Source organism: Carassius carassius, chromosome 46, assembly GCF_963082965.1.
Source record: "Carassius carassius chromosome 46, fCarCar2.1, whole genome shotgun sequence".
NCBI lineage: Eukaryota > Metazoa > Chordata > Actinopteri > Cypriniformes > Cyprinidae > Carassius > Carassius carassius.
Window position 1 is genome coordinate 26,547,110 of NC_081800.1, and position 25,423 is coordinate 26,572,532.

Here is a 25,423-nt window from a genome sequence, read left to right on the forward strand (position 1 = left end):
CAGAAAATGTGAATTTTAAATAGTCATAAAAAACACAATACTTTACTGTTTTATCTAATACCCACATCTGCAAGACCTCTGTTAAAGATCTCTTCATCTGGAAAGCATCTGCTGTGTGCAAACATCTGATAGACGTCTTTAAGATGTCAGTTTTACATTCATTCGAAAACATAAACATCTTAAAGACATCTTCTAAACGTCTATTTGACATCTGACATGAAAGTCCTATAGACCCTGTTAAAAAAACAGCATATGCTAGTTTTGGACGTATAGCAGATGATAAAACACTAAAAAATACATCTTGCAGTCTCCGTGATTGTGCTATCAATATTCTCCATTATTTCCCCATCGTTAATATTGAATCTTTTTCGTTCTAGTTGAACATGATGACATTTTTATTAACGTCTGAAGGGTCTCCATCAAAGATTTTGACCAGTTTCAAGTTTTAAACAGCCTTTCCTAGTATATACTGAAAACTTTTTTTGAGGTTGGGCAATTACTTGACGCAAACGCGTGGTTAATTCAGATATTTATCCTTATTTCTTGAGGTGATTATTTAGTCAGACGGGAAGATTCACGAGCCTTCATTGTCGAAAATCGAGTAAATTTCGAAACGGAGTAGTTCAGCTCTGATGTTGATTCAGTAACCACTGAAGAATTCATTCAGGGATTCGTTAATCTGATTCAAACCAGGAACGTGAGTGCAAATGAATCACGACCAGACGCTGCTCAAATGAGTCAAATTGATGAATCGAACAGTTCAGACTGGAAAATTACTTTCATAAATCAGGAATATAATTTTGTTTTTAATGTTGTGGTGCCGGAGAGTACGCAACAAACTGCTAAGAATAGTTAAAAACCAGTGCATCGATAACCGCTAACGCGATTGAAATCCAGTCTGTACGTGTAATATGATTAAGACAATTAAAGTTTTTAAAGATTTTCATTTCTGAGAGGAATCGGAGAAAACTTACAGTGCGCTGCGCAGGAGCTCCGCGTCCGTTAGCTGATGTTCCGTTATTGCCATGGCAACTGTAGATTTGTGACGTGGCGATGACGTCACAGGGCATAGTATATAAATTGATGCGAGTCAGTAGAACGACAGAGAGCTTTGGAGAGTTTGAGGGTGATTTTACTGCTATAGACAAGAGCCAGTCCTTATTGAGTCTCTAGATACAGTTTATAGACACAAACAGACAATCAATTTGATTACTGTACAATGTTAAGTACAGATTATTGATCTGTCAGTCTCAGAACACCAGACAATGTCCACAGAGGTCAGAGAGGTGCTTCTGGAGGTTTACCTCAACGGTGCCTTCTACTGCAGGGAAAGTTACTGGGCATCAGATGATAAAGATGTGCAGCTGGAGTTTGAGATCACCGATGCCATCTATGACCTTCTCGGCTGCAGCGCATCTCAAGAGATAGATGTGCAGCTGGAGTTTGAGACGGACGATCACGTCTCAGTCGGTCACTGCAGTCCAGGAGAGATGCACATGGAGCTGGAGGCTGAAGAGAATCAGAACATCTCAGTCTGTGAAGTGAAAGACTTGCAGCTGGAGATGAACAGGAACGTCAGCGTCTCAGAGCTGAAGGGGCCTGCGCTGGTGTCTGAAGATCTGAGAGACCCAGCAGGACCTTCAGTGGAAGACAGCGATGTTCAGGAGAACAGCCCGACAGGTGAAGACATACATTTATATGTCTTAATCATGTTTATTTGTGTTGTTAGAGATGTTTCTGATAGTGTATTATTATGTTGGCTTGACAAAGACGTAATAATGCGTTCCTATTATTCGTCCACTTCTTCTGACACCCTGATTAAAGTAAAATCTCTGTGAGCTTTCAAGTTACGACTATCAAATTTGGCAGGGACCTTCTGGCTGATCTGAATGTTGTTGCTATATCTTTTCTAACTGATCTGAATTACAGAATTCCTCTAGCTGGCTTCTAAACAAGCGTAAAGTCTGATAAATTTCAATGTGGGGGTAAAAATATTTGCCAGTAATGGCTCATTTAGTGTATCTATCTATCTATCTATCTATCTATCTATCTATCTATCTATCTATCTATCTATCTATCTATCTATCTATCTGCTAAACATTGTTGGATACATGCCATCAACAGCTAGCAGAGGACTCATAGTTGTATGTAAAGGTATAATTGGTTTTTGATGTGGTTTCTTAGCAGTCAGATGATGTCTAATGGGGTTAAAAGTATGATTTAGATTTTCACTGAATTATCGGAGTAAAACATTTAAACTACAAGATTTTATTTTAATTTGACAGACAATGGTTTGAATAAGTTTGTCATCAAACTTTACTTACCTTGTTTGTTTTCCTCTTTTTTTTTTTTAGAAAGCACTGCTGGGTGGATGTTCAAGAAAATAAGTGCAGTCTTCCAGCAATTGACTGCAATCTTCCAGACAAATGCACTGAATGCTATTGGGGAACCTGAAGTGGATCTTCATGATACAGAGAAATCATGTCTCCCAGATCCCAGCGTTCCTGAGCCAGATCCTGAAATGGATCTGGTCGATACCAAGCAGTCATGTATCCCAGAACCTGAAATGGATCTGGTCGATATTGAACAATCATGTGTCCCAGATCACAGTGTTCCTGATCCAGAACCTGAAGTGGATCTTCTTTATCCAGAGATATTATGTGGTCCAGATCCCAGCATTCCCGAGCCAGAACCTGAAATGAATCTGGTCGATATTGAACAATCATGTGTCCCAGATCCCAGCGTTCCTGATCCAGGACCTGAAGTGGATCTTGTTGATCCAGAGGAATCCTGTGCACCTGGTCCAAGCGTTCCCGAGCCAGAACCTGAAGTGTCATCAGAGCATTTAAGTTTGGAAAACTGCATCCGTCTTAATGTGTCCAAGCTGGAGGATCGTTTGAGGGAATGTACACTGTCCAAGACTCCTGTCACTGAGGTCTGGCCCAGGGTCTTCATTGGAAATGAGTAAGTAGTCTACTAATAAATACAGTGCATTGAAATAATAATGCATTGCAGGAGTACCAAAGACAATGATATATTTTCTCATTGATTTACAAGTGCTTTCATTTCATTATAAATCGAAAGACCAACCTAGAATGTTGTGTTTTTGCCCAGAGAGACTGCATGGGACCGAGATAAACTGAAGGAGATGGGAATTACTCATATCCTTAATGCTGCAGCGCCAAAAAAGGACCTGAAGTTCTTGTTGGGAATGGCAAGCGAGAAAGACCTACTAGGAACGGTCAACACAGGGTCCAGATATTACAGAGGCATGAACATGACTTACTGTGGCCTGCCTTCGTTCAGACACTGGGCCAATATCAGCAAGTACTTCTTGCCAGCAGCCAAATTTATCCATAAGGCCTTGAGGAACCCAACGAGTAAGAGCTGACACACACACACACACACACACACACACACACACACACACTCAATTCTCATCTTTTATCAAGTGTTCTACAGTCTGGGAATGAGTTTTCTGACCATCGTTCTGTTTTTCTCTCCTCAGGTAAGGTGTTGATTCACTGCACACAGGGCCTTAGCCACTCGGCGACTCTGTTTCTGGCTTATCTGATGATCTGCCATGACATGATGGTGGAGGAAGCCATTGATCATGTCATAAAAGTGAGATGCATCAAGCCCTATTTCGGCCATCTGAAGCACCTGGCGTTCCTCAATGCCGACCTTGTGCTGCAGAGAAAACTAAAGCTACAGGGGGGGAAAACAGACAAAAAGATGAAAAAATGGCAGGTTAAAACAAAATAGAACACAGATTTAAAAAATGGTGCAGAGATTAAAAAAAAAATCTAGAATAATTTGAAATGTATTATTCAATATTAAATGTATTAAAAAAATTAATTTTTGAAAAACAAAAAAGAGGTTGTTGTAAGTGTGACTGATTTCTGAATTCCCTCATCTCTACAAACAAATACCAAGCTTGAGTAGAAAAGAAAACATGTTTTGTTGAGGCTTGACTTGCATTATATTTAATGAAAATAAAATGCAACATACCATTACATAGGCATTTCTCTCCCCTGTAAATATACTGTAAATATATTTTTGCAATTCTTATACATGTGTATATGCAGTGTTTCTTTATTTATTACTTATTGTGTATGTCATATACAGCGTTCTTAAATCATGTTTTTCAGTCAGTCAGATCCATCACAATTGGTACAAGTTAAGTAAAAAAGCTTTACAGTTGCAAACATAAACTCATTATACTCACTCAATCCCATGATTCCTCCTTCTCCCGTTGTTTTGACAGAGCCATCGTAGTGTATTATTATGTTGGCTTAACAAAGACGTAATAATGCGTTCCTATTATTCGTTCATTTCTTCTGACACCCTGATTAAAGTAAAATCTCTGTGAGCTTTCAAGTTACGACTATCAAATTTGGCAGGGACCTTCTGGCTGATCTGAATGTTGTTGCTATATCTTTTCTAACTGATCTGACTTACAGAATTCCTCTAGCTGGCTTCTAAACAAGCGTAAAGGCTGATAAATTTCAATTTGGCTCATTTAGTGTTTATCTATCTATCTATCTATCTATCTATCTATCTATCTATCTATCTATCTATCTATCTATCTATCTATCTATCTATCTATCTATCTATCTATCTATCTGGTAAACATTGTTGGATACATGCCATCAACAGCTAGCAGAGGACTCATAGTTGTATGTAAAGGTATAATTGGTTTTTGATGTGGTTTCTTAGCAGTCAGATGATGTCTAATGGGGTTAAAAGTATGATTTAGATTTTCACTGAATTATCGGAGTAAAACATTTAAACTACAAGATTTTATTTTAATTTGACAGACAATGGTTTGAATAAGTTTGTCATCAACCTTTACTTACCTTGTTTGTTTTCCTCTTTCTTTTTTTTAGAAAGCACTGCTGGGTGGATGTTCAAGAAAATAAGTGCAGTCTTCCAACAATTGACTGCAATCTTCCAGACAAATGCACTGAATGCTATTGGGGAACCTGAAGTGGATCTTCATAATACAGAGAAATCATGTCTCCCAGATCCCAGCGTTCCTGACCAGATCCTGAAATGAATCTGGTCGATACCAAGCAGTCATGTATCCCAGAACCTGAAAGGGATCTGGTCGATGGCGAACAATCATGTGTCCCAGATCCCAGTGTTCCTGATCCAGAACCTGAAGTGGATCTTCTTGATCCAGAGGAATCATGTGTGCCAGATCCCAGCATTCCTGAGCCAGATCCTGAAATGAATCTGGTCGATATTGAACAATCGTGTGTCCCAGATCCCAGCATTCCTGATCCAGGACCTGATGTGGATCTTGTTGATCCAGAGGAATCCTGTGCACCTGGTCCAAGCGTTCCCGAGCCAGTTTCTGTTTCTTGTTCCAGTAATTGGCGTGGAGAGAGTATAAAACGCCAGGGGAGACGGAAGCAAGTGAGAGAGAGACGGACTGCTGACGCGAAGCCGGAAACGGAAACCGGAAGGAGTAAATCGAAAGTGCTGTGACAACGTGTCAGAATAGAAGTCACCACTTGGTGTTTGCAAAGTTTACGTTATTTTCTGTTTAATAAATACATCAGCAGTCCTGCCGACCCCTTTGTCCTCTTCCTTGCCCACACGAACTTACTACACTGGTGCCGAAACCCGGGAAGGAAGTAGGACCGCCGCCATGCAAAGCCCGTCCTCCACGCCGCTTGAGGACGTTATCGCTTCCCTCGCGGTCCTGCACCGCGAACAACACCAGGCCCTGCTGGACCTGAGGACCGATCAGGAGAGACGATTCCAGGCCATCGTTCAGGCCCAGCAGAAGGACCGCGAGAGGTTCGGAGCTGGATTGATCGGGAGGTTCGCGCCGAGGCCGCCGGGCCGCCCGCCGCCCGCCGCCCCCTTCCACCTGCCACTGCACAAGATGGGGGCCCAGGACGATCCGGAGGCCTTCCTGGAGCTGTTCGAGAAATCGGCGGAGGCCTGCGGGTGGCCCCGCGAGCAGTGGTAGGTCTGGGCTGGCCTGTTGGCGTTGTGGGGACCCGGAGCGTTTCGTGGACAGGTGTCCAGTGATGGAGGTGGGGACGATGATCCGGGTCCCGGACGTCCCACAGGTCACCCCCGGTCAGGCTGGCGAGTACCAAATACCTGTGAGTATCAAGGGGGGTACATATCTGGCCTTGGTGGATTCAGGATGCAACCAAACCTCGATCCATCAAAGCCTGATTCAACCGGGGGCATTGGATACAAGCCGCGTGGTTAAGGTGCGGTGCGTACACGGGGATGTGGTGGAGTATCCGGTCCTCCCAATTATGATTCAATTCCGGGGACAAAAGCATAGTGTGGAGGTGGCGGTTAGTCCCCACCTCCGGCATCCGATAATTTTGGGAACGAATTGGCCCGCGTTTAAGGTTTTATTGGGGTCGTTATGTGCGGATGCCTCTTGGGGAAATAAGGCGCGGAAGGAGACCACGCGGGTACAGGTGGGGGAAACTGAGCCAGGACCGCTGGGTTCTGCTTCAGGGGAACCGAACGAAATCGAGAGACTGATTCTCTCGGAGCGTGATGACTTTCCTCTGGAGCAGTCTCAGGATGAGACACGAAAAACATGCGTTTCAACAGGTCCGCGCCATCTTTGCAGTCTCTTCAACCTGCCCTCCCGCTCTCCTATCCATATTTTGCCATCTTAAAAGACTGGTTGTATCGAGTGACCCAAGACGCTCGGACAAAAGTAAATACAACCCAGTTGTTAATTCCAAAGGGCCGCAGGGAAATGCTTTTCCGTGCGGCTCATTCTAATCCTATGGCGGGCCATTTGGTACAGGCCACAACACTAAATCGCCTCATGACCGTTTCTTTTGGCCGGGCATTTATGACAACGTGCGCAGGTGGTGCGCGTCTTGTCCGGAATGTCAGTTGGTGAACCCACCGGCCGCTCCAAAGGCGCCTTTGCGCCCTCTTCCCTTAATGCAGGTCCCCTTCGAAAGAATTGGAATGGACCTCATTGGGCCATTAGAGCGATCGGCACGAGGACATCGCTTTGCATTAGTCATAGTTGATTATGCAACACGATATCCTGAAGCGGTGGCCCTCTGCAACATTTCCGCTAAAAGTGTTGCGGATGCCCTGTTTCGTCTTATCTCCCGGGTGGGGGTTCCAAAAGAAATCCTCACCGCTCAAGGCACGGCGTTTATGTCACGTACGCTACGCGAACTGTACGGGTTGTTGGGCATTAAATCGATTCGAACTAGCGTCTATCACCCACAAACCGACGGTCTGGTCGAACGATTTAATCGCACTCTTAAATCCATGATCCGTAAGTTCGTTCACGAAGACGCCAAAAATTGGGATAGGTGGCTAGAGCCCTTGTTATTCACTGTGCGAGAGGTCCCACAAGCCTCCACGGGGGTTCTTCTCTATGGGCGCCAGCCCCGGGGGGTGCTCGACGTCCTGAGAGAAACTTGGGAGGAGGGACCCTCTCAGGGCAAAAACGAAATTCAATACGTGCTGGACTTGAGAACAAAACTCCACACATTGGGGCGGCTATCAATGGAGAATTTGTTACAAGCCCAGGACCGCCAGAGCCAGCTGTATAACAGGGGAACTAGGTTACGCAAATTTGCACCGGGAGAGAAAGTACTTGTATTACTCCCAACATCGAGCTCTAAATTAATGGCTAAGTGGCAGGGACCGTTTGAGGTCGCACGACAAGTCGGAGATCTCGATTATGAGGTAATACGGTCCGATAGGAACAGGGCCCGTCAAATTTACCACCTCAACCTCCTTAAAAAATGGAATGAGGCGGAATCAGTGATGTTGGCAACGGTGATTGGGGGGGAGGATGATCTCGGTCCAGAGGCGAATATCAAACCACAATCCCTCGCCCTGGCTCCAGGTGGAGATCACCTCTCGCCATCCCAACTCACTGATTTAACGAAGTTACAGGCAGATTTTGCCGACGTTTTCTCACGTTTCTCACGTTCTGCCCACGTCCCAAGACCAAAAAGGAGGTAAGGCAGTTCTTGGGGCTGGCGGGATATTATAGACGGTTTGTTCCTAATTATTCGGACCTCACCAGCCCTTTGACTGACCTTACTAAAAAGGAGGTGCCAGATATGGTCCAGTGGACGGAGCCGTGTCAGCAGGCCTTTACCCAGGTCAAGGCGGCTCTATGTGGCGGGCCATTGTTACACTCTCCTGATTTTTCTCTCCCTTTTCTGTTGCAGACAGACGCGTCGGACAGGGGGCTGGGGGCAGTCCTGTCCCAGGAGATAGAGGGGAAGGAACGGCGAGAGAGGCTAAGTACAGCACCATAGAGAAAGAGTGCCTTGCCATCAGGTGGGCCGTCCTCACCCTCCGCTATTATCTCCTGGGACGGGAGTTCACCCTCTGTTCGGACAACGCTCCGCTGCAGTGGCTCCACCGCATGAAGGATACCAACGTGTGGATCACTCGTTGGTATCTAGCTCTTCAGCCTTTTAAGTTCAAGGTGGTCCACAGGCCGGGTGTTCAGATGGCGGTGGCCGACTTCCTCTCCAGAAATGGGAGGGGGGGGGGGGCTGCAGGCCGGATGGCTCCCCGGCCTGAGTCGGGCGGTGGGGGTATGTGGCAGGGGGGCGTGGTTTAGCGAAGTCTGCAGCGGGAGAGAGAATCAGAAGATGAGCGGTAAGTGAGTGGTTTGGGCAGAAATTATCATCACCTGTTTCTTGTTCCAGTAATTGGCATGGAGAGAGTATAAAACGCCAGGGGAGACGGAAGCAAGTGAGAGAGAGACGGAGTGCTGACGCGAAGCCGGAAACGGAAACCGGAAGGAGTAAATCGAAAGTGCTGTGACAATGTGTCAGAATAGAAGTCACCATTTGGTGTTTGCAAAGTTTAAGTTATTTTCTGTTTAATAAATACGTCAGCAGTCATGCCGACCCCTTTGTTCTCTTCCTTGCCCACACGGACTTACTACAGTAGTCTACTAATAATAAATATACTGCATTGAATTAATAATGCATTGCAGGAGTACCAAAGACAATGATATATTTTCTCATTGATTTACAAGTGCTTTCATTTCATTATAAATCGAAAGACCAACCTAGGATGTTGTGTTTTTGTCCAGAGAGACTGCATGGGACCGAGATAAACTGAAGGAGATGGGAATTACTCATATCCTTAATGCTGCAGCGCCAAAAAAGGACCTGAAGTTCTTGTTGGGAATGGCAAGCGAGAAAGACCTACTAGGAACGGTCAACACAGGGTCCAGATATTACAGAGGCATGAACATGACTTACTGTGGCCTGCCTTCGTTCAGACACTGGGCCAATATCAGCAAGTACTTCTTGCCAGCAGCCAAATTTATCCATAAGGCCTTGAGGAACCCAACGAGTAAGAGCTGACACACACACACACACACACACACACACACACACACACACACACTCAATTCTCATCTTTTATCAAGTGTTCTACAGTCTGGGAATGAGTTTTCTGACCATCGTTCTGTTTTTCTCTCCTCAGGTAAGGTGTTGATTCACTGCACACAGGGCCTTAGCCACTCGGCGACTCTGTTTCTGGCTTATCTGATGATCTGCCATGACATGATGGTGGAGGAAGCCATTGATCATGTCATAAAAGTGAGATGCATCAAGCCCTATTTCGGCCATCTGAAGCACCTGGCGTTCCTCAATGCCGACCTTGTGCTGCAGAGAAAACTAAAGCTACAGGGGGGGAAAACAGACAAAAAGATGAAAAAATGGCAGGTTAAAACAAAATAGAACACAGATTTAAAAAATGGTGCAGAGATAAAAAAGAAAAAAAAGAAAAACTAGAATAATTTGATATTTTGAATATTAAATGTATTAAAAAATTACATTTTTGAAAAAAAAAAAAAGAGGTTGTTGTAAGTGTGGCTGATTTCTGAATTCCCTCATCTCTACAAACAAATACCAAGCTTGTGTAGAAAAGAAAACATGCTTTGTTGAGGCTGGACTGGCATTATATTTATTTTTAGTATATATAATCAAAATACAACGAAACATACCTGTAATGAATTAAACCTTCATAGTCATCGGGAAGAAGGAGGCGGGAACCGGCGGACAATCCAATAACATTTTAATAATACAAAATAAACACAAAACAGAGCACCAGCCCCTCACGGACGACTGGTTCGCTCAAATAAAAACCAAAACACAACTAAAAGCCCAGGCCTGGTCCTCTCTCGTCCTTCACTGTCGTCGCTCCAGTTTTATATCCTTCCATCTCCTCCGTGGGCCTCGAGACCGGCAGTGGGGGTCGCAGGTGTCACTGATTTCCCAATCATTGCCGGCCTCCCTCCTTGTTCCGACGTCCCTCGGCCCCGCCCCACTCGCCACAATACCATTACATAGGCATTTCTCTCCACTGTAAATATACTGTAAATATATTTTTGCATTTCTTATACATGTGTATACGCAGTGTTTCTTTATTTATTACTTATGGTGTATGTCATATACAGCGTTCTTAAATCACGTTAAATCAGTGTTATTCAACAGCGTCCTGCTTCCAGAGGAAGTGACGGGAGAAAAAAAGCTTTTTCTAAACTTTGAATCAATTGCTTCACAAAAAGAGTTTGCTCAAAGCACCACATGCTGGACAAAACTTTGACAATGCAACAAAAACTCAGCCCAAACATGCATAAGAACACCAAACATCCAAATGGTTTATTATAATGTATTAAATGCAATAAACAAATCATCTAATAACATTAAATATGTGTCTGTATAATATTACATCGTAGGGCTTGTTTAATGAAGGCCAATGAAGTCGTGAACTAGAGTTGTTTAAACCCCTTTTCTGGTGTCTTTTTGAATCAATATTCATTGAAATTGCCTGGAAAAGTAACAGTAAAGAAATTAAAAAGTAAAGGAAGTACTGCATTTTACGGAAAATAAATTGCACCGGGTCAAGAAAAAGTCACTTTTGTGTAAGAGTCACATTTTAGGATTGCATTCTAATGTATAAATAATGTATAAATACTGTTAAATAAAACTAAATGTATGCAAATAAACATTTTAGTTTTCACTTCATAACAAATCTTTTACATTTAACTGTAACAGAACAGAAAGGGAATTAAATATGTAGGTGTAATACAAATTATAAATTATAGTGGCTGGCATTCATTATAAACAACAGTTAATATTAAACGCCAAGCCTAAATTAATTTATTTGAAACTAGCATTGTGTGGGGAATGTGTTAAAGAAATAAACCAGGTTTTAGCCGCTTCCCAGCCTGGTCATTGCTGATTTTAGAGAGGATTATTTAGCTGGGTGACCAACATAAACCAGCTAAAACAAGACAAGCTGCATTCTCAAATGGACGAATCCTAATGTGTATATAAATGCTTTATATAAATCACATTGGAATATGACTCGTAGCACGTTTCAAGTGATAAAATCTGTGACTTATATTACAGAAAATACATACAGGTCATACAGGTTTGGAAGGACCTGAGGGTGAGCTTCATTTTTGAGAGAACTACTCCCTAGATGAAAACAAAAGTTAGACAAGCATTTAAGGCACGTTTGTTATGTGGAAACACTGAACGGACACATCACGTTCAGTTCAAAAACAGTTGATCTAATTGCCAAACAGGCAAATATTCACTTCAAGACTGAACAAAGTTGTGTCAATGAGTTTGATGTACAGTATTTGACAAAATGTAGCAAACAGGAAGGGGTTAAATGTTACAGAATGGTTGTCTCAAACAGTAGCATGATGAAGGACAAAGTTCAGGAACACTTGTTTAATATCAAACTCACTGGAGAACAGGGTTAGGCACTACCAAACACAATTGTAAACGAGGACAGACCGAGACTAAGAGGTATTTTTAACATAGGGACTAACAAGGTAAGTAAAAAGACAACAGGTGCACAGAATGAGCTAATCAGAACTCTTTAAAACCTGAACATAACTTAAAAACTCTAAGACAGATAATACATGATCACAGATTACGAAACACTTGCATACCTGCACATTCCAGGGAGGTAATGGTCCTTGTAATAATTCTCGCAGTTGGCAGTAAGTGTCACATTTTCACATTTCAGAGTCGCTGCTGACAATCCAAACACACACAGTTTCCATGTTCCCTTTAACCATCATTTTACTTTGAAAAAAAAAAAAAAAACATGGTTCTTGTAGCAATGGTAACTACAAATTAACCATGGCTTTGATACTTCAAATCACTTCAAATAATAATTTATAAAGTATTCAGATAATATTTTTGTGTTTTAATAAAAACGGACCTAAGCGAACAACAACCTTTAAGATGCCATAAAATTAATTATATAAAATCAATGAGGCAATAATGATTGGTTAGTTAATAATTATCGTATGGTTTCACTGAATAACACTGTTAAAATACATAATGTAAGACAAAATAAAAATGTATGTACATTAGATATTATTACAATATTATTACTATAGTAGGTGTTTTTATTTATTTATTTTTTGTTATTTTTTTACTTTTATAATAATTTGGGGAAGGGGCACAACAATACAATTCTGCTTAGGGCCCTGGCTGCAAATCAAAGTTTGATGTGAATGTTTTGTATTTATTTGATAAGCTGCCGTGTAATAAGTGGGTGACATTAAAGTGATCCTGATTACTTTGATATCTTTTGCAGTCCTTCACATTACACTTCACAATCCTTCTCAACAGACGTCTGACATCAGACTGAACCAGACAAACAGGTAGGATAAACACAGCAGCCTCTTACCGGAAAGGTCAAAGACGTGGATATTGCGTCATTGTCCCTTTTGCTCTATAGTCAAAGAAACTGTTTACTAAGTAAATAAAAACAAGGCTACAGAAAGATAGCTACTTACATGAGCCAAGTAACAAACATGAACTAAATCATGTAAAATGTGATAAAACACCCCAATATTCATACATGTTTTTAACTTAAGGAAAACTGAAAGTGTAGTAAGTGCATAAGATGAGCAATCAGAGGAAAAATAATTTCTCAATCCTAAAAACTTTACTGAATCAATTTAGTATTTCCGACCATTTTTTTATGAATTAAAGATGTTTCCTCAATGAACCGAGAATGAATTATTGAAATAGTCACAGATCCCCTTAAGTTCTTGTTTGTGTGCTTGTGTTCTCAGAACATTCTGGCAAGGTTCTCTTCGCTCAACATTATGTCTTCCTGTATCACAGTGTTCTTTAAAGTTATCTTTACTTTAGTGAAAACGTCAAAGCCTTTTTCTGAAAGAGAAGTGACTTATACTCAGTTACCATGGTAACATGCTCTATGAACCCAACCTGTTCCTTGTTAAACCCAGAGTTTATTTCCATCTTGCCATCCCTTTTTAAAGCATAAGCGATGTTTAAATCATTCATCCATGCTGCAAAAATGCTTTCCTTACTTTACTTTCTAACATTTAGAAATAGTGTTTTCATAACTTAATGGGTACATTGGCAAAACATTCTCAGAACATATTTAGTTAGCGGGGTTTGCGTTAAATGACTTCTAAACTACAATTAATTTCTGTATGGAGAAAATTGTCTCAAATTTTCTTTTATTTTATTTAATGTGATGAGAATCCAGGCCTGTGATGAGAAAATCCAAAAACATGTTTGCATTTGCAAGATAAATATACCTTTTGCAAATATAGTCTTAATGACATTTATACTGTATGTAGTTTAAAATCTGGTTTCACATCATAAGTGTGTGCTGTGTGAAAGCAACATAAAACAGATTTAATTTTACAAAAGCACCACAAACTACCAAAAAAGAGACTGGACTAAGCTTTTAAATTTCTTGATAATCAGCATTTTAATAGCAACATACAAATAGCACATAAAGTAACATCGATCAGCGAATTTGAACTGGTTTGTTGCTTCATTTCACTGGTTAAATTTGGTAACAGCCGGCCAGCCTGTGTGGAAGCGGATCCAGTCGAAATAGTGCGCCACTTTAGTGTAAACGCCAGGATGATTGGGTTCGCCACATTTATCACCCCAGCTCACTATTCCCCACACATACGACAAACCAGACGCGTCTGTGCACACCAGTGGTCCTCCAGAGTCACCCTGACATGAGTCCACCTTCCCCTCCAGGTCACCTGACACAGAAAACAACCAATGACGGCACAGGAACAGGTGAACGAAGAGTCACTTAGCACATGTTACTCTTTATTTGATTAAACTAAAACTTAACCATTAAATTACACACAATGCATTGCTATGTATTTGCTCATTTGTATTCAAACTGTAAGGTACTAATTAATTTGAAAATATGTTCTAAATGTATTGTGAAACATCTCTGAAGTTATGGCTGCTTTCACGTGCTATCGTTTTTACATCTGGGAAACTCTTGATACTCTTTAAAATTAAGATAAGTGTGTTACTGAGTTTGGGTGGGTCATATTTAAACAGCTGAGGAAAAGAAAATAAAAATGGATAATTTCAGCATCATTAGCAAGCTTGAATGTTTATATGGTTACCAATGAATGGGAGGCTGCATTTTATTAAAAATCTGTTGGACATTGACTAATACATTTAGGCTCTAATAAGATTTCCCCAATAAATAGGCAAAAATTAATTAATTAATGACCCATTCTCTACAATCCCTGTTCTTTTTCACAAAGTGCTTGAACGTGAAAAACCTCGCAATTACAAATTCAGAATTACAACTTTCACACACAAACACACACACACACACACATACCTGCACACTCCATTCCAGGAAAGAAACGGTCCTTGTAATAACTCTGGCAGTCGCTAATAATCGTCACATTTGCCCATTTTAGAATCGCTGCTGATATCCCCTCTTCAAACAGACAGATTGAGAGATAAGAAAACCTCAACTTTACCACCTTTAGAGTTAAAAAACTCAATATAAGACCATTTAACAACGCTGCAACAATAAAACACCAACATTATGAACTTGACAGTTGAATGCAGTAGGATTTAGAATGTCAGGAAACAGAACTCTCAAACTTATCTTAAGGATGAAAAACATGACACAAATTTTGCTCAGATTTGCAGTCTGGAAGGGATGACGAAAGTTAATGAACGCCTCAGAATCAGATTTTTATTTAGTCTCAGACTAGTACATTCTTAAAAAATGCTGGATTGTTTCAACCCAACTTTGGGTTAAATTTGGCTTAACCCAACAATTGTGTTAAATCTTTATGTTACATTTTTAACCCAAAAGTTGAGTTAGTCCATATTTGACCCAAAGTTAGGTTGAAACAATCCAGCATTTTTTTTTAAGAGTGTATGATTCCATCCAGTTGGAGGATTTCAGATATATTTCATATTTTGAGCTAGTTTTAGAATGTTTTCATTCGTCATGCTTTTACGTAAATGCATGGTGCATTCTTATTTTCTATGCAATATTTATGACTTCCACATGAGTGCAACTCTTCATTTTTCAGTTTCTCTCTCTCTCTCTAACCAGATGTAAACTTATGAATGCAAATCCAGAGTTAGAAAAACTGGTAATTCATAATTCTATAACTTCTTTAGTGAGTATATGGAGATTTTGTGTGTAATTTGACATGTAGAGCCGAACCTCTGTCGCGACCCCAGCCGGAGATGGTGCAGGTGTCATTGGGCTGGAACTGTTGGGTTGACCAGGGCACGCAGACGGCTCGGACCGCGGGATTGTCCTGCATGCACTTGTCTGAAAGATTCAGCTCCTCCAGCTGCACCAAAGCGATGTCGTTCTCGTAGGTTTGAGGGTTATATTTATGATGGATGATGATGTTCTTTACTGGGATGCTGTCCGTTGTCGACTGCTTACGATGCTTCATCCAGAGAGAGAACTTGATTCGGAAGGACCTCGGTTTAGGCCTAGAGACACATAAACATGTTGTGTTTCAGTAGAGGTTCAGTACAGGTTGATCAAAACGTGTGGTGATTGGTTGTACCTGACACAGTGGGCGGCGGTCAAAACCCAGCAGCCGCCCAAATACGCCCCTCCGCAGTGAATCGAACCTTCATCCTGAATAGCCACCTGCCACTGTATCTGAGTCTACATAAGTCACACGCAGAGGTCATTTCTTACTGGTTGGCATTAAATTAAAAAAAAAGTTCAAAACAAATGGACATTTAAAAAATAATAATAATTCTTTATGTGGTGAATTTTTATTCATTAGGCAGTTAAATTACAATCCTCCCAGATAGCACAGGTACGTCTGCAAAACCTCTGTTAAAGATCGCTTCATCTGGAAAGCATCTGATGTGTACAGTACAAACATCTGACAGATGTTTTTAAGATGTCAGTTTTACATTTATTCTAAAACATAAATGGGCTCCGGGAAGGGCTCCGAGCTCAGGAATGGCCTGAACCTAGAGTACCCCCCCTTCCCCGTCTATTTATAAAGTGAACTCAAAGTGAGGAGATGGGGTGGAGGAGGGATGCTGATAAACCGTCAATGGATAGAGGTAAGTCGACGATATTTATACTATGGGATTGATTACTTGATTATGGTCCACCTGTGTCGATTAGGCTAAGTGTCTGACGCGCTCCTCCCGAATCTTGTTAATAAAAACATCATTTATTTAGAACTTATGTAGCCCCGCCCCTCTTCAGCACTGTGCTTGTTGTCTGGAGAATTTATGAATAAACCAGTCATTTTAAAATCATCCAAGTCTACTGACATTTGACATCCACTTCGAACATTATTGCTCAAGATAACGTTCGTTAACTTTACAATACGTAAATCCACTTAGCCAACAACGATGCTATAGAGCTAGTGAAAAAGTGGTAGTTATTATAATAAAATGAGGACAAATACAATAAAACGTCTCTCAAACAGCAGGTATAAAACACTACAGAAATTGAATAGTCAAATGTAAAATAAAACTGCAAAGTTTTATCTGTGTGAATGAAATATGTGTTGATCTTAATTATAGCTACTAAAGTTGGTTAGTAAAGAGCAAAGAGTGATTTTAACTTTTGCTTTCTTACTACACCTGTATTTATTTAACTTTAAGGATGTGTGTAGATTACGTGAAAACCTGCCAAGACTGGCGTTTTGACCGTTCAAGCGCAAAAAGCCGCAAAAAAGATTTAAATGCGTCATTGAGTGCTCATTGACATGCACATGCTCGCCCGCGCTTTTTTTTATTTGTTCATATTTCTTTATCACTCAACACGTCGAAAACTTTTAATCAGTTCTGCGTTGCGCAATTATTAAGTTACTTTCTACGATATACACATTCAGAATCAATAACATACACTTTATCTCGTCATAGCGATATATATCATCATGTATCAACTTTTCTGTGTTTCTGAAGTTTTTTATTTCTCAAGACTGACCGGTAAGGCCTCTTCCCCTCCTACTAAGCGTTTCTTGCGCGAATGGGAAGTCGCATCGTCCTCCTGTTTGTACACATACTCCTTATTGGGAATGCCGCACTGCAGCTGGTCCTCTGCAGTCGAGCGGATCGTTTTGATCTCTGGAACAACATGATGGAGGGAGTGTGAGCAGATGTTGATTCAGCTGTATGATTCAAAACTAAACACATCAGCTCGAGTCTCTGAATCCTGTGGATTCGCTCTAGACACAGATTACAATTACTAAACTTTAGACTTTGACCAGATCTAGAAGGGGATCCTCCAGAGTTTTGTTTGCTAAAGTGACAGACATTAGATGTGACGTTTTTCTTACCTGACATTGGATCGGAAAACAATTCTTCTTTTTTTTTCGGTTTTACTTCGATTTCTGAAACACAAAGGGAAGGGCAGAAAAGTGTTACAAAACTAACTGTGTAACAAAAATACTATTAACAATTATTATCGCTGGGCTCGAAAATTGACAAATTGACATTCTTTCTTTTGTTATTGTTAATTAGTTTTTCTTTCTTGTTTATTCATCTAGTTCTTTCTTTCAATCATCCATTCCGTCTCATTCTTTCAACCTCGTTATTTCTTTCTGCACTTTCTTTTTCTTGTTCTTTCTTTTGTCCTCTGTTGTTTCGTTCTTGTTCTTTCTTTCAATATTGTTCTTCCTTATTCTCTTATTCTTGTTCTTTCTGTCTCTAGTTCGTTTGTTCTTTGGTTCATCTGTTTTCTAGAAAACAAAATTTACAATTCTTTCTTTTGTTCTCTCTTTCTCATTCTTTTTCATTCTTTTCTGTCATCCTCTCATTCTCTCTTTCTTTGGTTTTCCAGCAGCAATCAAACCTTACAATTGCACCAAAATTTGTTCTCATAAAATTGGCAAAAGGTTCTTAATTCGTAATGAAGGACCATCAGATAAGTAGAAACATTGTGGGGGAAAAAATATATAGATCACAGACAAATCTATTCAGATGAGTTTTGATTGCAGAGCTGTAAAACAGGAAGTAATTTGCAATAAAATTGTAACAAGATTGTGTGAAGAAAACAGAATTTGTTTATTTTTTTGTTTTTGCAATTAAATGCACACAGATTTCTCTCCACAAGAAAAATGAGTCCCGTCTGACTAGGACCTTTGATGAACATTAAGGCTTCTCGAGTTAAAGGAAAAGAGAAGTTGTTTCCGCATTCAGAAACTGAATCCTAATTATATATTGAACAGTAATGAGATCTCAGAAGAGTTCACTGACCAGTGTATTCATCATCTCCTCCCAGACAGTCCCTGATTCCATCTTTGATGGCAGAACGGGGAATACAGACACCCGACTTACAGAGGAAACCCTGGACTCGACATTCTTCACACAGCAGAAACAGTAAAATCAGGATTATCAGTGCACTTCACTTACAGTGTCCTGTTTTAAACATCGACATGAAAACAGGAAGAGGAATGATGATGTCAGACTCACTTTGGCAGCACATCTCGTCACTGTTGTCTCCACAGTCATCAACACCATTGCAGGGTTTTCCACTGGATAAACACTTCCCGTTCGCACAGATGAACTTCTTACATTCGCCTACTCAGAGAAAACCCATCATTGAGAGTGAGAGAAGTGTCAAAACAACAGATTATCATTAAACATTAACATGGTGACGACATATGAGAGGAAACAGCACCTTGAGGTTCCTCATAGCACTTTGCGACGGCCACCATAGTATCTTCTGTGATTTCCTCTGGATTATGGATCCTACACTCAGCCAGTGAGAGCTCATATCCCATGCAGCGAACCCTCATACACTGATTTTCCCATTGAGTATCTTTATTAACAGATTTATATTGGATAGAATCCGCCTTCTCTGCACCTCTGAGAGACAGAAGGAACAAGATGAGCAATCAGTACATGCTGAGTCGAGAGATAGGATGTCTTGTGCGCAGGTGTGTTTACCTTTCAACTTTCAGAGGGTTTCGACAAACCACATTTGCTGCAGCCATATTCCAGCCTTTGCCACATACCAGCATTTTCCCCAAACCAGTGTTTATCACAACCACGTTCTGAGAGTCAGAGACACTCACGGTTACCTTGTCTGTCGCTGGACACAAACATGTATGGAAAAATTGAATACTTTCTAATTCCACACCAAATCATCTGACATTCTTAACCATTGTATTATATTCCGGGTCAATTTTGACCCGAACACCTTTTTGAGTTGTTGGAAATTCTGGTTAAGCGAGGATTAGTTTTTCTTGAAATTTCATAATTGTTTCTCATTTGGCCTGCAAAGTTTTTGCATTCCGAAGTGTTGTGGAATATGCATACAACATTTCTATTCCCGAAAGTGATTTTAGCAAGTCATTTTGACCTGCAGAATTAATGGATTAATTGAATTAACTGCACAGACCTAAAATAATTTTTGAAAATGGTGAGTTTTATGTCATCCTTGATTCAACTGTTGTCTGACTATTTACAATTACATGTATGCAGTTGGCTGACATTTGTGTTTGAAGAAATGCACATTGCATTGAATGTTTAATCAGTTCATGTGTGTGAATTTTGCTGGGAATCGAACCCATGATCTTAGCGTTGCCATACTCACTGTTAGCACTTCTGCAAAGCACAAATGACTAAATTAAAAAATAAATACATATAAAAATCAAATAAATTTGACAATACTGTTAATAATTTTCACATTTTGTGAATAGCAATTAAAAATAGTTTTAAAAATTGGGATAAAGATATGGGAAAAGTATTAATGTTAGTGTGATTTTTGGTGAATTGTGTTGAATCCAATTAGGGTCATTTAGACCTGGATCATAACAATTGTACCTAGAAGTTTAACATAAAACAAGGGTTAAGAATAAATGTCCCCATTAGACCTGATCCATCTCATGTCAAACAAGAACCCCAAAATTATTTATTCTATTTCTTGTAAGCATCTAGGTTTCGATAAATGAACCTAGATGCCAATGTAGGACCTATAAAGACACATCAAGAACTTCTGTTAAACTCCAAAGAACCATATAGCAACATAAGAACTTGGTTCTTATGAAAAAAATGGTTCATCCATTAATGCCATACTAGACTGATATTGATAAGGTAATATTTTTGTCTTCACCTTTGCAGGATGGGCTGAAGTGTGAGAAAGTGGGCGTCTTGGTTCTGCAGGAGATGGCGTTGGCCTGACACATGGAGTAATACACGGGTCCTTCCTGAGTACAGGTGTTCTGCTGCCGTGGACATTTGTACGGCATCTTACAGACACACTGTCCTTCGATGCATCGCCTCCATGGAGGACAAAACACTTTAGAGCAAGACAGCCATGTGTATTTCTGTTTCAGACATTGGGCTGTACCCAAGAAATCCTCATCACGTTCTTTTGAGACTTTGGGATTTGAATCAGATTTGGACTCTAAGTCACGCCTGGATTCTGTTGGTTCTGGTAAGGTTTCGGATTCTGTAGATGCCAATGGTACAACATGTGATTCTGTTTGGTTTGCTATTGGTTCAGAGTTTAATGGTCCATTTTCTTCGGTTTTCTGCTCTGACTGGTGATCCATGTCTGGTTGTGTTTCCCCACTTTGGTTTCTCAACTCTTGTTCTTGCTTCAAGTCTGTATCTGTTTTTTCCATTGGATTTGTTTGTGACCCAGACTTTTCTTGTCCACCCAGACTCTAATCAGATTAAATAAACTTTAATCAAATGGAAACTTTACAACAGTTCAAGTCTTAATTCATCTTTCCACAAATTAAGGTCCTAAGTGGGAATGAATGAGAAGTTGTGGCATTGAATTCTGCATGCACTGCAAAAAACGAATATCTTATTTTTTTCTTGTTTTTTTTTCTTTATTTTTTTCTCAGTAAAAACATCTACACATCCTCGTATATTATTTAATCATACTAATTAATATTTATGCAATAATTATAATACATTTTTGTATGTATCACTGAAAATAATAAAATTAAAAATTCTAAAATGTGTATATTTTCAATTAAAGCAGTATTCAATGTTAAAATAGAGAGCTGTTAATCCACATTTTTTAGTGCCATCAGGTAGCAGTTAAAAAATAAAAACATCTGCAATTCTGTGCTTTAGCCACTAGGTTCTTATAGAGCGCTATAGCAAAGGCGTATAAATCCTGTTTTAGAGATAATTTTTTTTCTTTTTTTTTTCTTTTTTGTGGATTTGGATTTATATTTAGACAACGTTTTGTAATGGTTTAGATTTTTTTTATCCGTTTTTCCATTAATTTTACTACAGCCAAACCTGAACACAAAAGACAGTGGCGCCCCCAGAAAATGTTAACAGGGGTGGCCAAATGAGGCCACAGTAAATTTTGGGGGTGGCACATTAAAATAAAGAAAAAAAATTAAGGGTTTGCAATATAGACAAAAAGTTATATCTCTGTGAGTTCTAGGAATTTATCGATAACGATAATTACACTATTTTGCTGAGTGTTATTGTGCTGATATCTTATTTTTAATTGTGCTGACACCTGAGTTTTTTTTTTTTACCTTTACACCATTGTTTCTAAAAGTGTGCACCATATTTTAGGTCAAATACTTGCATTTGGGCTGTTACCAAGCAAATGCAATCAGTATCAACAAAATTGATCTTTGCAATGTAGATAAAACAGAAGCTGCATCTGAAGTGCCATTTAGATGTTTTTACACACTGTTTAATGCAGCTCTGTGGAACATGGAATACTTTAACCTGCAGTTACAAATGAATAAATAATGTTTTAATATTTTAAAGATAAAACATTGAAAACTGATGTTTGAAATTATTTAAAAAATGAAAAGGTTCCATTAAATGTGAAATTAAAACCGCCAATAGGTGGCAGCGAGTCACTGTTAATAAGTGAGTCATTGCGATTGAACCGAATCATTTAAACGGTTGATTCATTCAGGAACGAAACACTGTAATGTTGCTCAGACAGGGCCGGCCCTGACCAATTTGCTGCCCTAGGAAAGATTTTACCTAGCGCCCCATGCATCACAGCCCATTTCACCCTGTCATTGTGTTCATGATTTAGCATATATATATATATATATATATATATATATATATATATATATATATACACACACACACACACACATTACAGCAGAACTGTTTCCAACACTCATAATAAATCATCATATTAGAATGATTTCTAAAGGATCATGTGATAGACCGGATGTCACATGTGACACTGAAGAATGGAGTAATGATGCTGAAAATTCAGCTTTGCATCACAGAAATAAATGATAATTTAAAGTATAATAAATTGAAAACAAATTATTTTAAATTGTAATAATATATCACAATATTACATTTTTTTCTGTATTTTTGATCAAATAAATGCAGGCTTGATGAGCAGAAGAAACTTCTTTCAAAAACATTAAAAATAGTAATGTTTCCAAACTTTTGGCCTGTACTGTATCCCCCCAAAACTGCACAACTGTAGAGTAAAACATTAATAAAAAAGTGATAATAAAAAATGCGTCTTAAAACGGACATGATTGTACAAAATCACAGTCTGGGGACTCAGAACAACTGCTAACATTAAGTTTAAGGTAAAAATAACTGCCATGAAATTATATTATCTTACTCCTATGCAATAAATTGTTCTTTCACTACATCTCTTTACCTCTGTCTTTATCCTCTTCTCTTCTTTTTGGCACTGTATCTATCGCAGACTATGCTCATTTATAATGTGTCATGTAAATTCGGCCTTCCGTCACAATCAGGAAACTTTCACCGTGTCTAGAACTGGCGCGAGCTGCCAGGCCCGTTTCTACGAGCTGTGTGTTAACAAAAGCAGTGCTGTCTACATTGGATGCGGCGTCGCGCACGCTACACAACAAATTACCAACAACTGATCGTGCGCGCGCTCTGTTTCTGACGCACTTCAAGCACTCGATGGATAGGGGAAGATTGAATAGCCGGACTTTTTTTTTTTTTTTTTTTGGTAGTATTTCGAATTAATGGTTTTTAAATAGTAGCCTATTATAAAAAAAAAAATTCACTCGTTCACTCATCCTGGCGCCCCTATGGATGAGTGGCGCCCTTAGCATTTGCCTATACCGCCTGCCGCGGGCCGGCCCTTTCAGAGACGCAAAACTGTGGCTGCAGCAGGTGCTGCACTTTTTTTTTCACTTCTTAAACTATTGTGAATTTACATTCTGCATTTAAATTAATAGGACCCACTGTAAATAATCCTAGGGGCGCCCCTGACAAAAGAAATACATTTTTCACATATACTTAAAAAAAGAAAGAAAAAAAAACATTATCAGAGGTTAATCAACCTCTTTTGCACTCATTATATTTTAGAGATTTTTATATTTTAGATAATTTTTCTGCATCGTGAATGATTTGCAGATTGTACAAAAAAAAAATATCTGTATTTTTGTATATTTCCCATTTATTTCCAATGGTGGTAATTTTTGACCGCAAACGGTCTGACTTTTTTTTTTTTTAATCAAGTCCAAAATTTTTATTTATTTATTTATTTTTGTGGAATCAAATCCACAATTTATTATTATTATTATTATTATTATTATTATATATTTAATCTTTTGTGGAATCAAGTCCACAATTTATTTTATTTTATTTTATTTATTTATTATTTATTTTTATTTTTTTGTGGTTACATAGCTACTGCCATAAATGTCAATGAGTTTTGTATCATTCCAATGAAGTAGTGATCTTTAAAATTTCCAAACTTTTTTTTATTTATTTATTTTGTCGGTCGAAAATTACTGAACAACAACTGAGGATTAAAATTATGAATGTAAATGTAACTCCATCAATCTGAATAATGCTTTATTATATTTTATTAATTTATCCTTCTGAAAATTAACATTGAGACAGAAGACAAGGTGAAGCAGTTAAAAACAACAATGTGCGATTCATTCATCTGCTGAAACAAACAGTAGTTTGGAAATACGTCACAATCAAAGCAGATGAAGTGTGAAGATGAGAAGGTGAGCCAAATTTCATCAGAGTTGCCAAATACAACATTTTGCAATAATTCAGCTACACGTTGATGCAACAGAGGACATGACAAACTAAAGGTCCCACCCTGAAAACAAAACTAACGCTGAATGTTTTATAGCAAATGTGAATCACATGAAGTTAAGAATTATAATAGTATTAATTTATGAGATCTGTCATATACATTTTTTTTAGCAATTTTATTAGAAGAGTGTCTTTGGTGCTCTATTAGCGCCAGTAGATTTAGCGCAAATAATGACTGTTTTCATGCAGGTTTCCAAGACACACACACACTTGACTGAATAATTATAATTTTTTTTATCTTTCAACAGATGAATTCATCAGTGATTAATGTTATGTGATCAGATGAAGTAAGCAGAAACTCACGGTGGTCTGGAGGAGAAGATACATGAAGAATAAAACACTGAGGACCTTCATGATTCCTGCAGATCTTTCTTTCTCTCTGTGTGTGTTTTGATCTTTGTCCTGTCAGCTCAGTTCACCCAAACACCTCCATCACACACACATTCAGACGAGCAATGATTAATGAATCAGTGAAGGAGGAGAAAAACACCAGTGGGAGGAGAAACGAGCGCTTCGGCCCGGAGAGGTCACAACTCTTGGTTTATTGACACTTTAATCATGTATAAATGTCCAAAATCTTATATATATATTTATAGAGTTTGGGGTTTGTAAGATTTATGTTTATGAAAGAGTCTCTTCTGCTCACTAAGGCTGCATTTATTTGATTAGAAATACAGTAAAAACTGTAAAATATAATTATAATCTAAAACATCTGTTTTCTGTGTGAATCTGTGTTAAAGTGTAATGTATTTCTATGATGCTCCGCTGTATTTTCAGCATCATTCCTGCAGTCTTCAGTGTCACATGATCTTCAGAAATCATGATAATATGATGATTTACTGCTCAAGAAACATTTCTGATTATAATCAATGTTGAACACAGTTGTGCTGCTCAATATTTCTGTGGAAACTGTGATGCATTTAATTTTTCAGGATTCACAGATGAACAGAAAGTTCAACAGAACAGCATTTATTTGAGATATAAATGTTTTTTTGTAACATTATGAATGTCTTTACTGGCACTTTTGATCAATTAAATGCATCCTTGATAAATAAAATTATTTTCTTTCAAAGACA

General features: G+C 39.1%; 2 protein-coding genes across 2 annotated transcripts; one reads left to right on the forward strand and one right to left on the reverse strand.

Annotated features, from left to right (window-relative positions):
* Window positions 1-398: 398 nt before the first annotated feature.
* On the forward strand, window positions 399-9,778 carry LOC132129561 (uncharacterized). The gene is made up of 6 exons (XM_059541185.1): window positions 399-1,680; window positions 2,355-2,964; window positions 3,115-3,380; window positions 3,509-3,750; window positions 9,060-9,345; window positions 9,478-9,778. Exons 1-6 carry the CDS (start codon window positions 1,266-1,268, stop codon window positions 9,732-9,734), a joined length of 2,076 nt encoding a protein of 691 aa, XP_059397168.1. The 5' UTR covers window positions 399-1,265; the 3' UTR covers window positions 9,735-9,778.
* Window positions 9,779-13,750: 3,972 nt separating this feature from the next.
* Window positions 13,751-24,804, reverse strand: LOC132129669 (complement factor I-like). The gene is made up of 12 exons (XM_059541312.1): window positions 24,651-24,804; window positions 20,404-20,959; window positions 19,236-19,380; window positions 18,967-19,154; window positions 18,759-18,866; window positions 18,543-18,647; window positions 17,624-17,677; window positions 17,272-17,411; window positions 15,878-15,981; window positions 15,520-15,800; window positions 14,671-14,772; window positions 13,751-14,065 (listed from the first exon to the last, which is right to left on the reverse strand). The coding sequence occupies exons 1-12, from the start codon at window positions 24,699-24,701 to the stop codon at window positions 13,848-13,850; spliced, it is 2,052 nt and encodes a 683-aa protein (XP_059397295.1). The 5' UTR covers window positions 24,702-24,804; the 3' UTR covers window positions 13,751-13,847.
* Window positions 24,805-25,423: the final 619 nt, after the last annotated feature.

Excerpts from the sequence above, each read along its gene's own strand:
- LOC132129669 (XM_059541312.1), bottom strand. The coding sequence starts at position 24,701 with ATGAAGGTCCTCAGTGTTTTATTCTTCATGTATCTTCTCCTCCAGACC. Across the intron at positions 17,678-18,542 it reads AGGAGATGATGAATACACTG|AAATCGAAGTAAAACCGAAA; the intron begins GTCAGTGAACTC and ends TTTGTGTTTCAG. Across the intron at positions 14,066-14,670 it reads TCCTGGAATGGAGTGTGCAG|GTGACCTGGAGGGGAAGGTG; the intron begins GTATGTGTGTGT and ends TTTCTGTGTCAG.
- LOC132129561 (XM_059541185.1), top strand. The coding sequence starts at position 1,266 with ATGTCCACAGAGGTCAGAGAGGTGCTTCTGGAGGTTTACCTCAACGGT. Across the intron at positions 1,681-2,354 it reads TCAGGAGAACAGCCCGACAG|AAAGCACTGCTGGGTGGATG; the intron begins GTGAAGACATAC and ends TTTTTTTTTTAG. Across the intron at positions 3,381-3,508 it reads GGCCTTGAGGAACCCAACGA|GTAAGGTGTTGATTCACTGC; the intron begins GTAAGAGCTGAC and ends TTCTCTCCTCAG.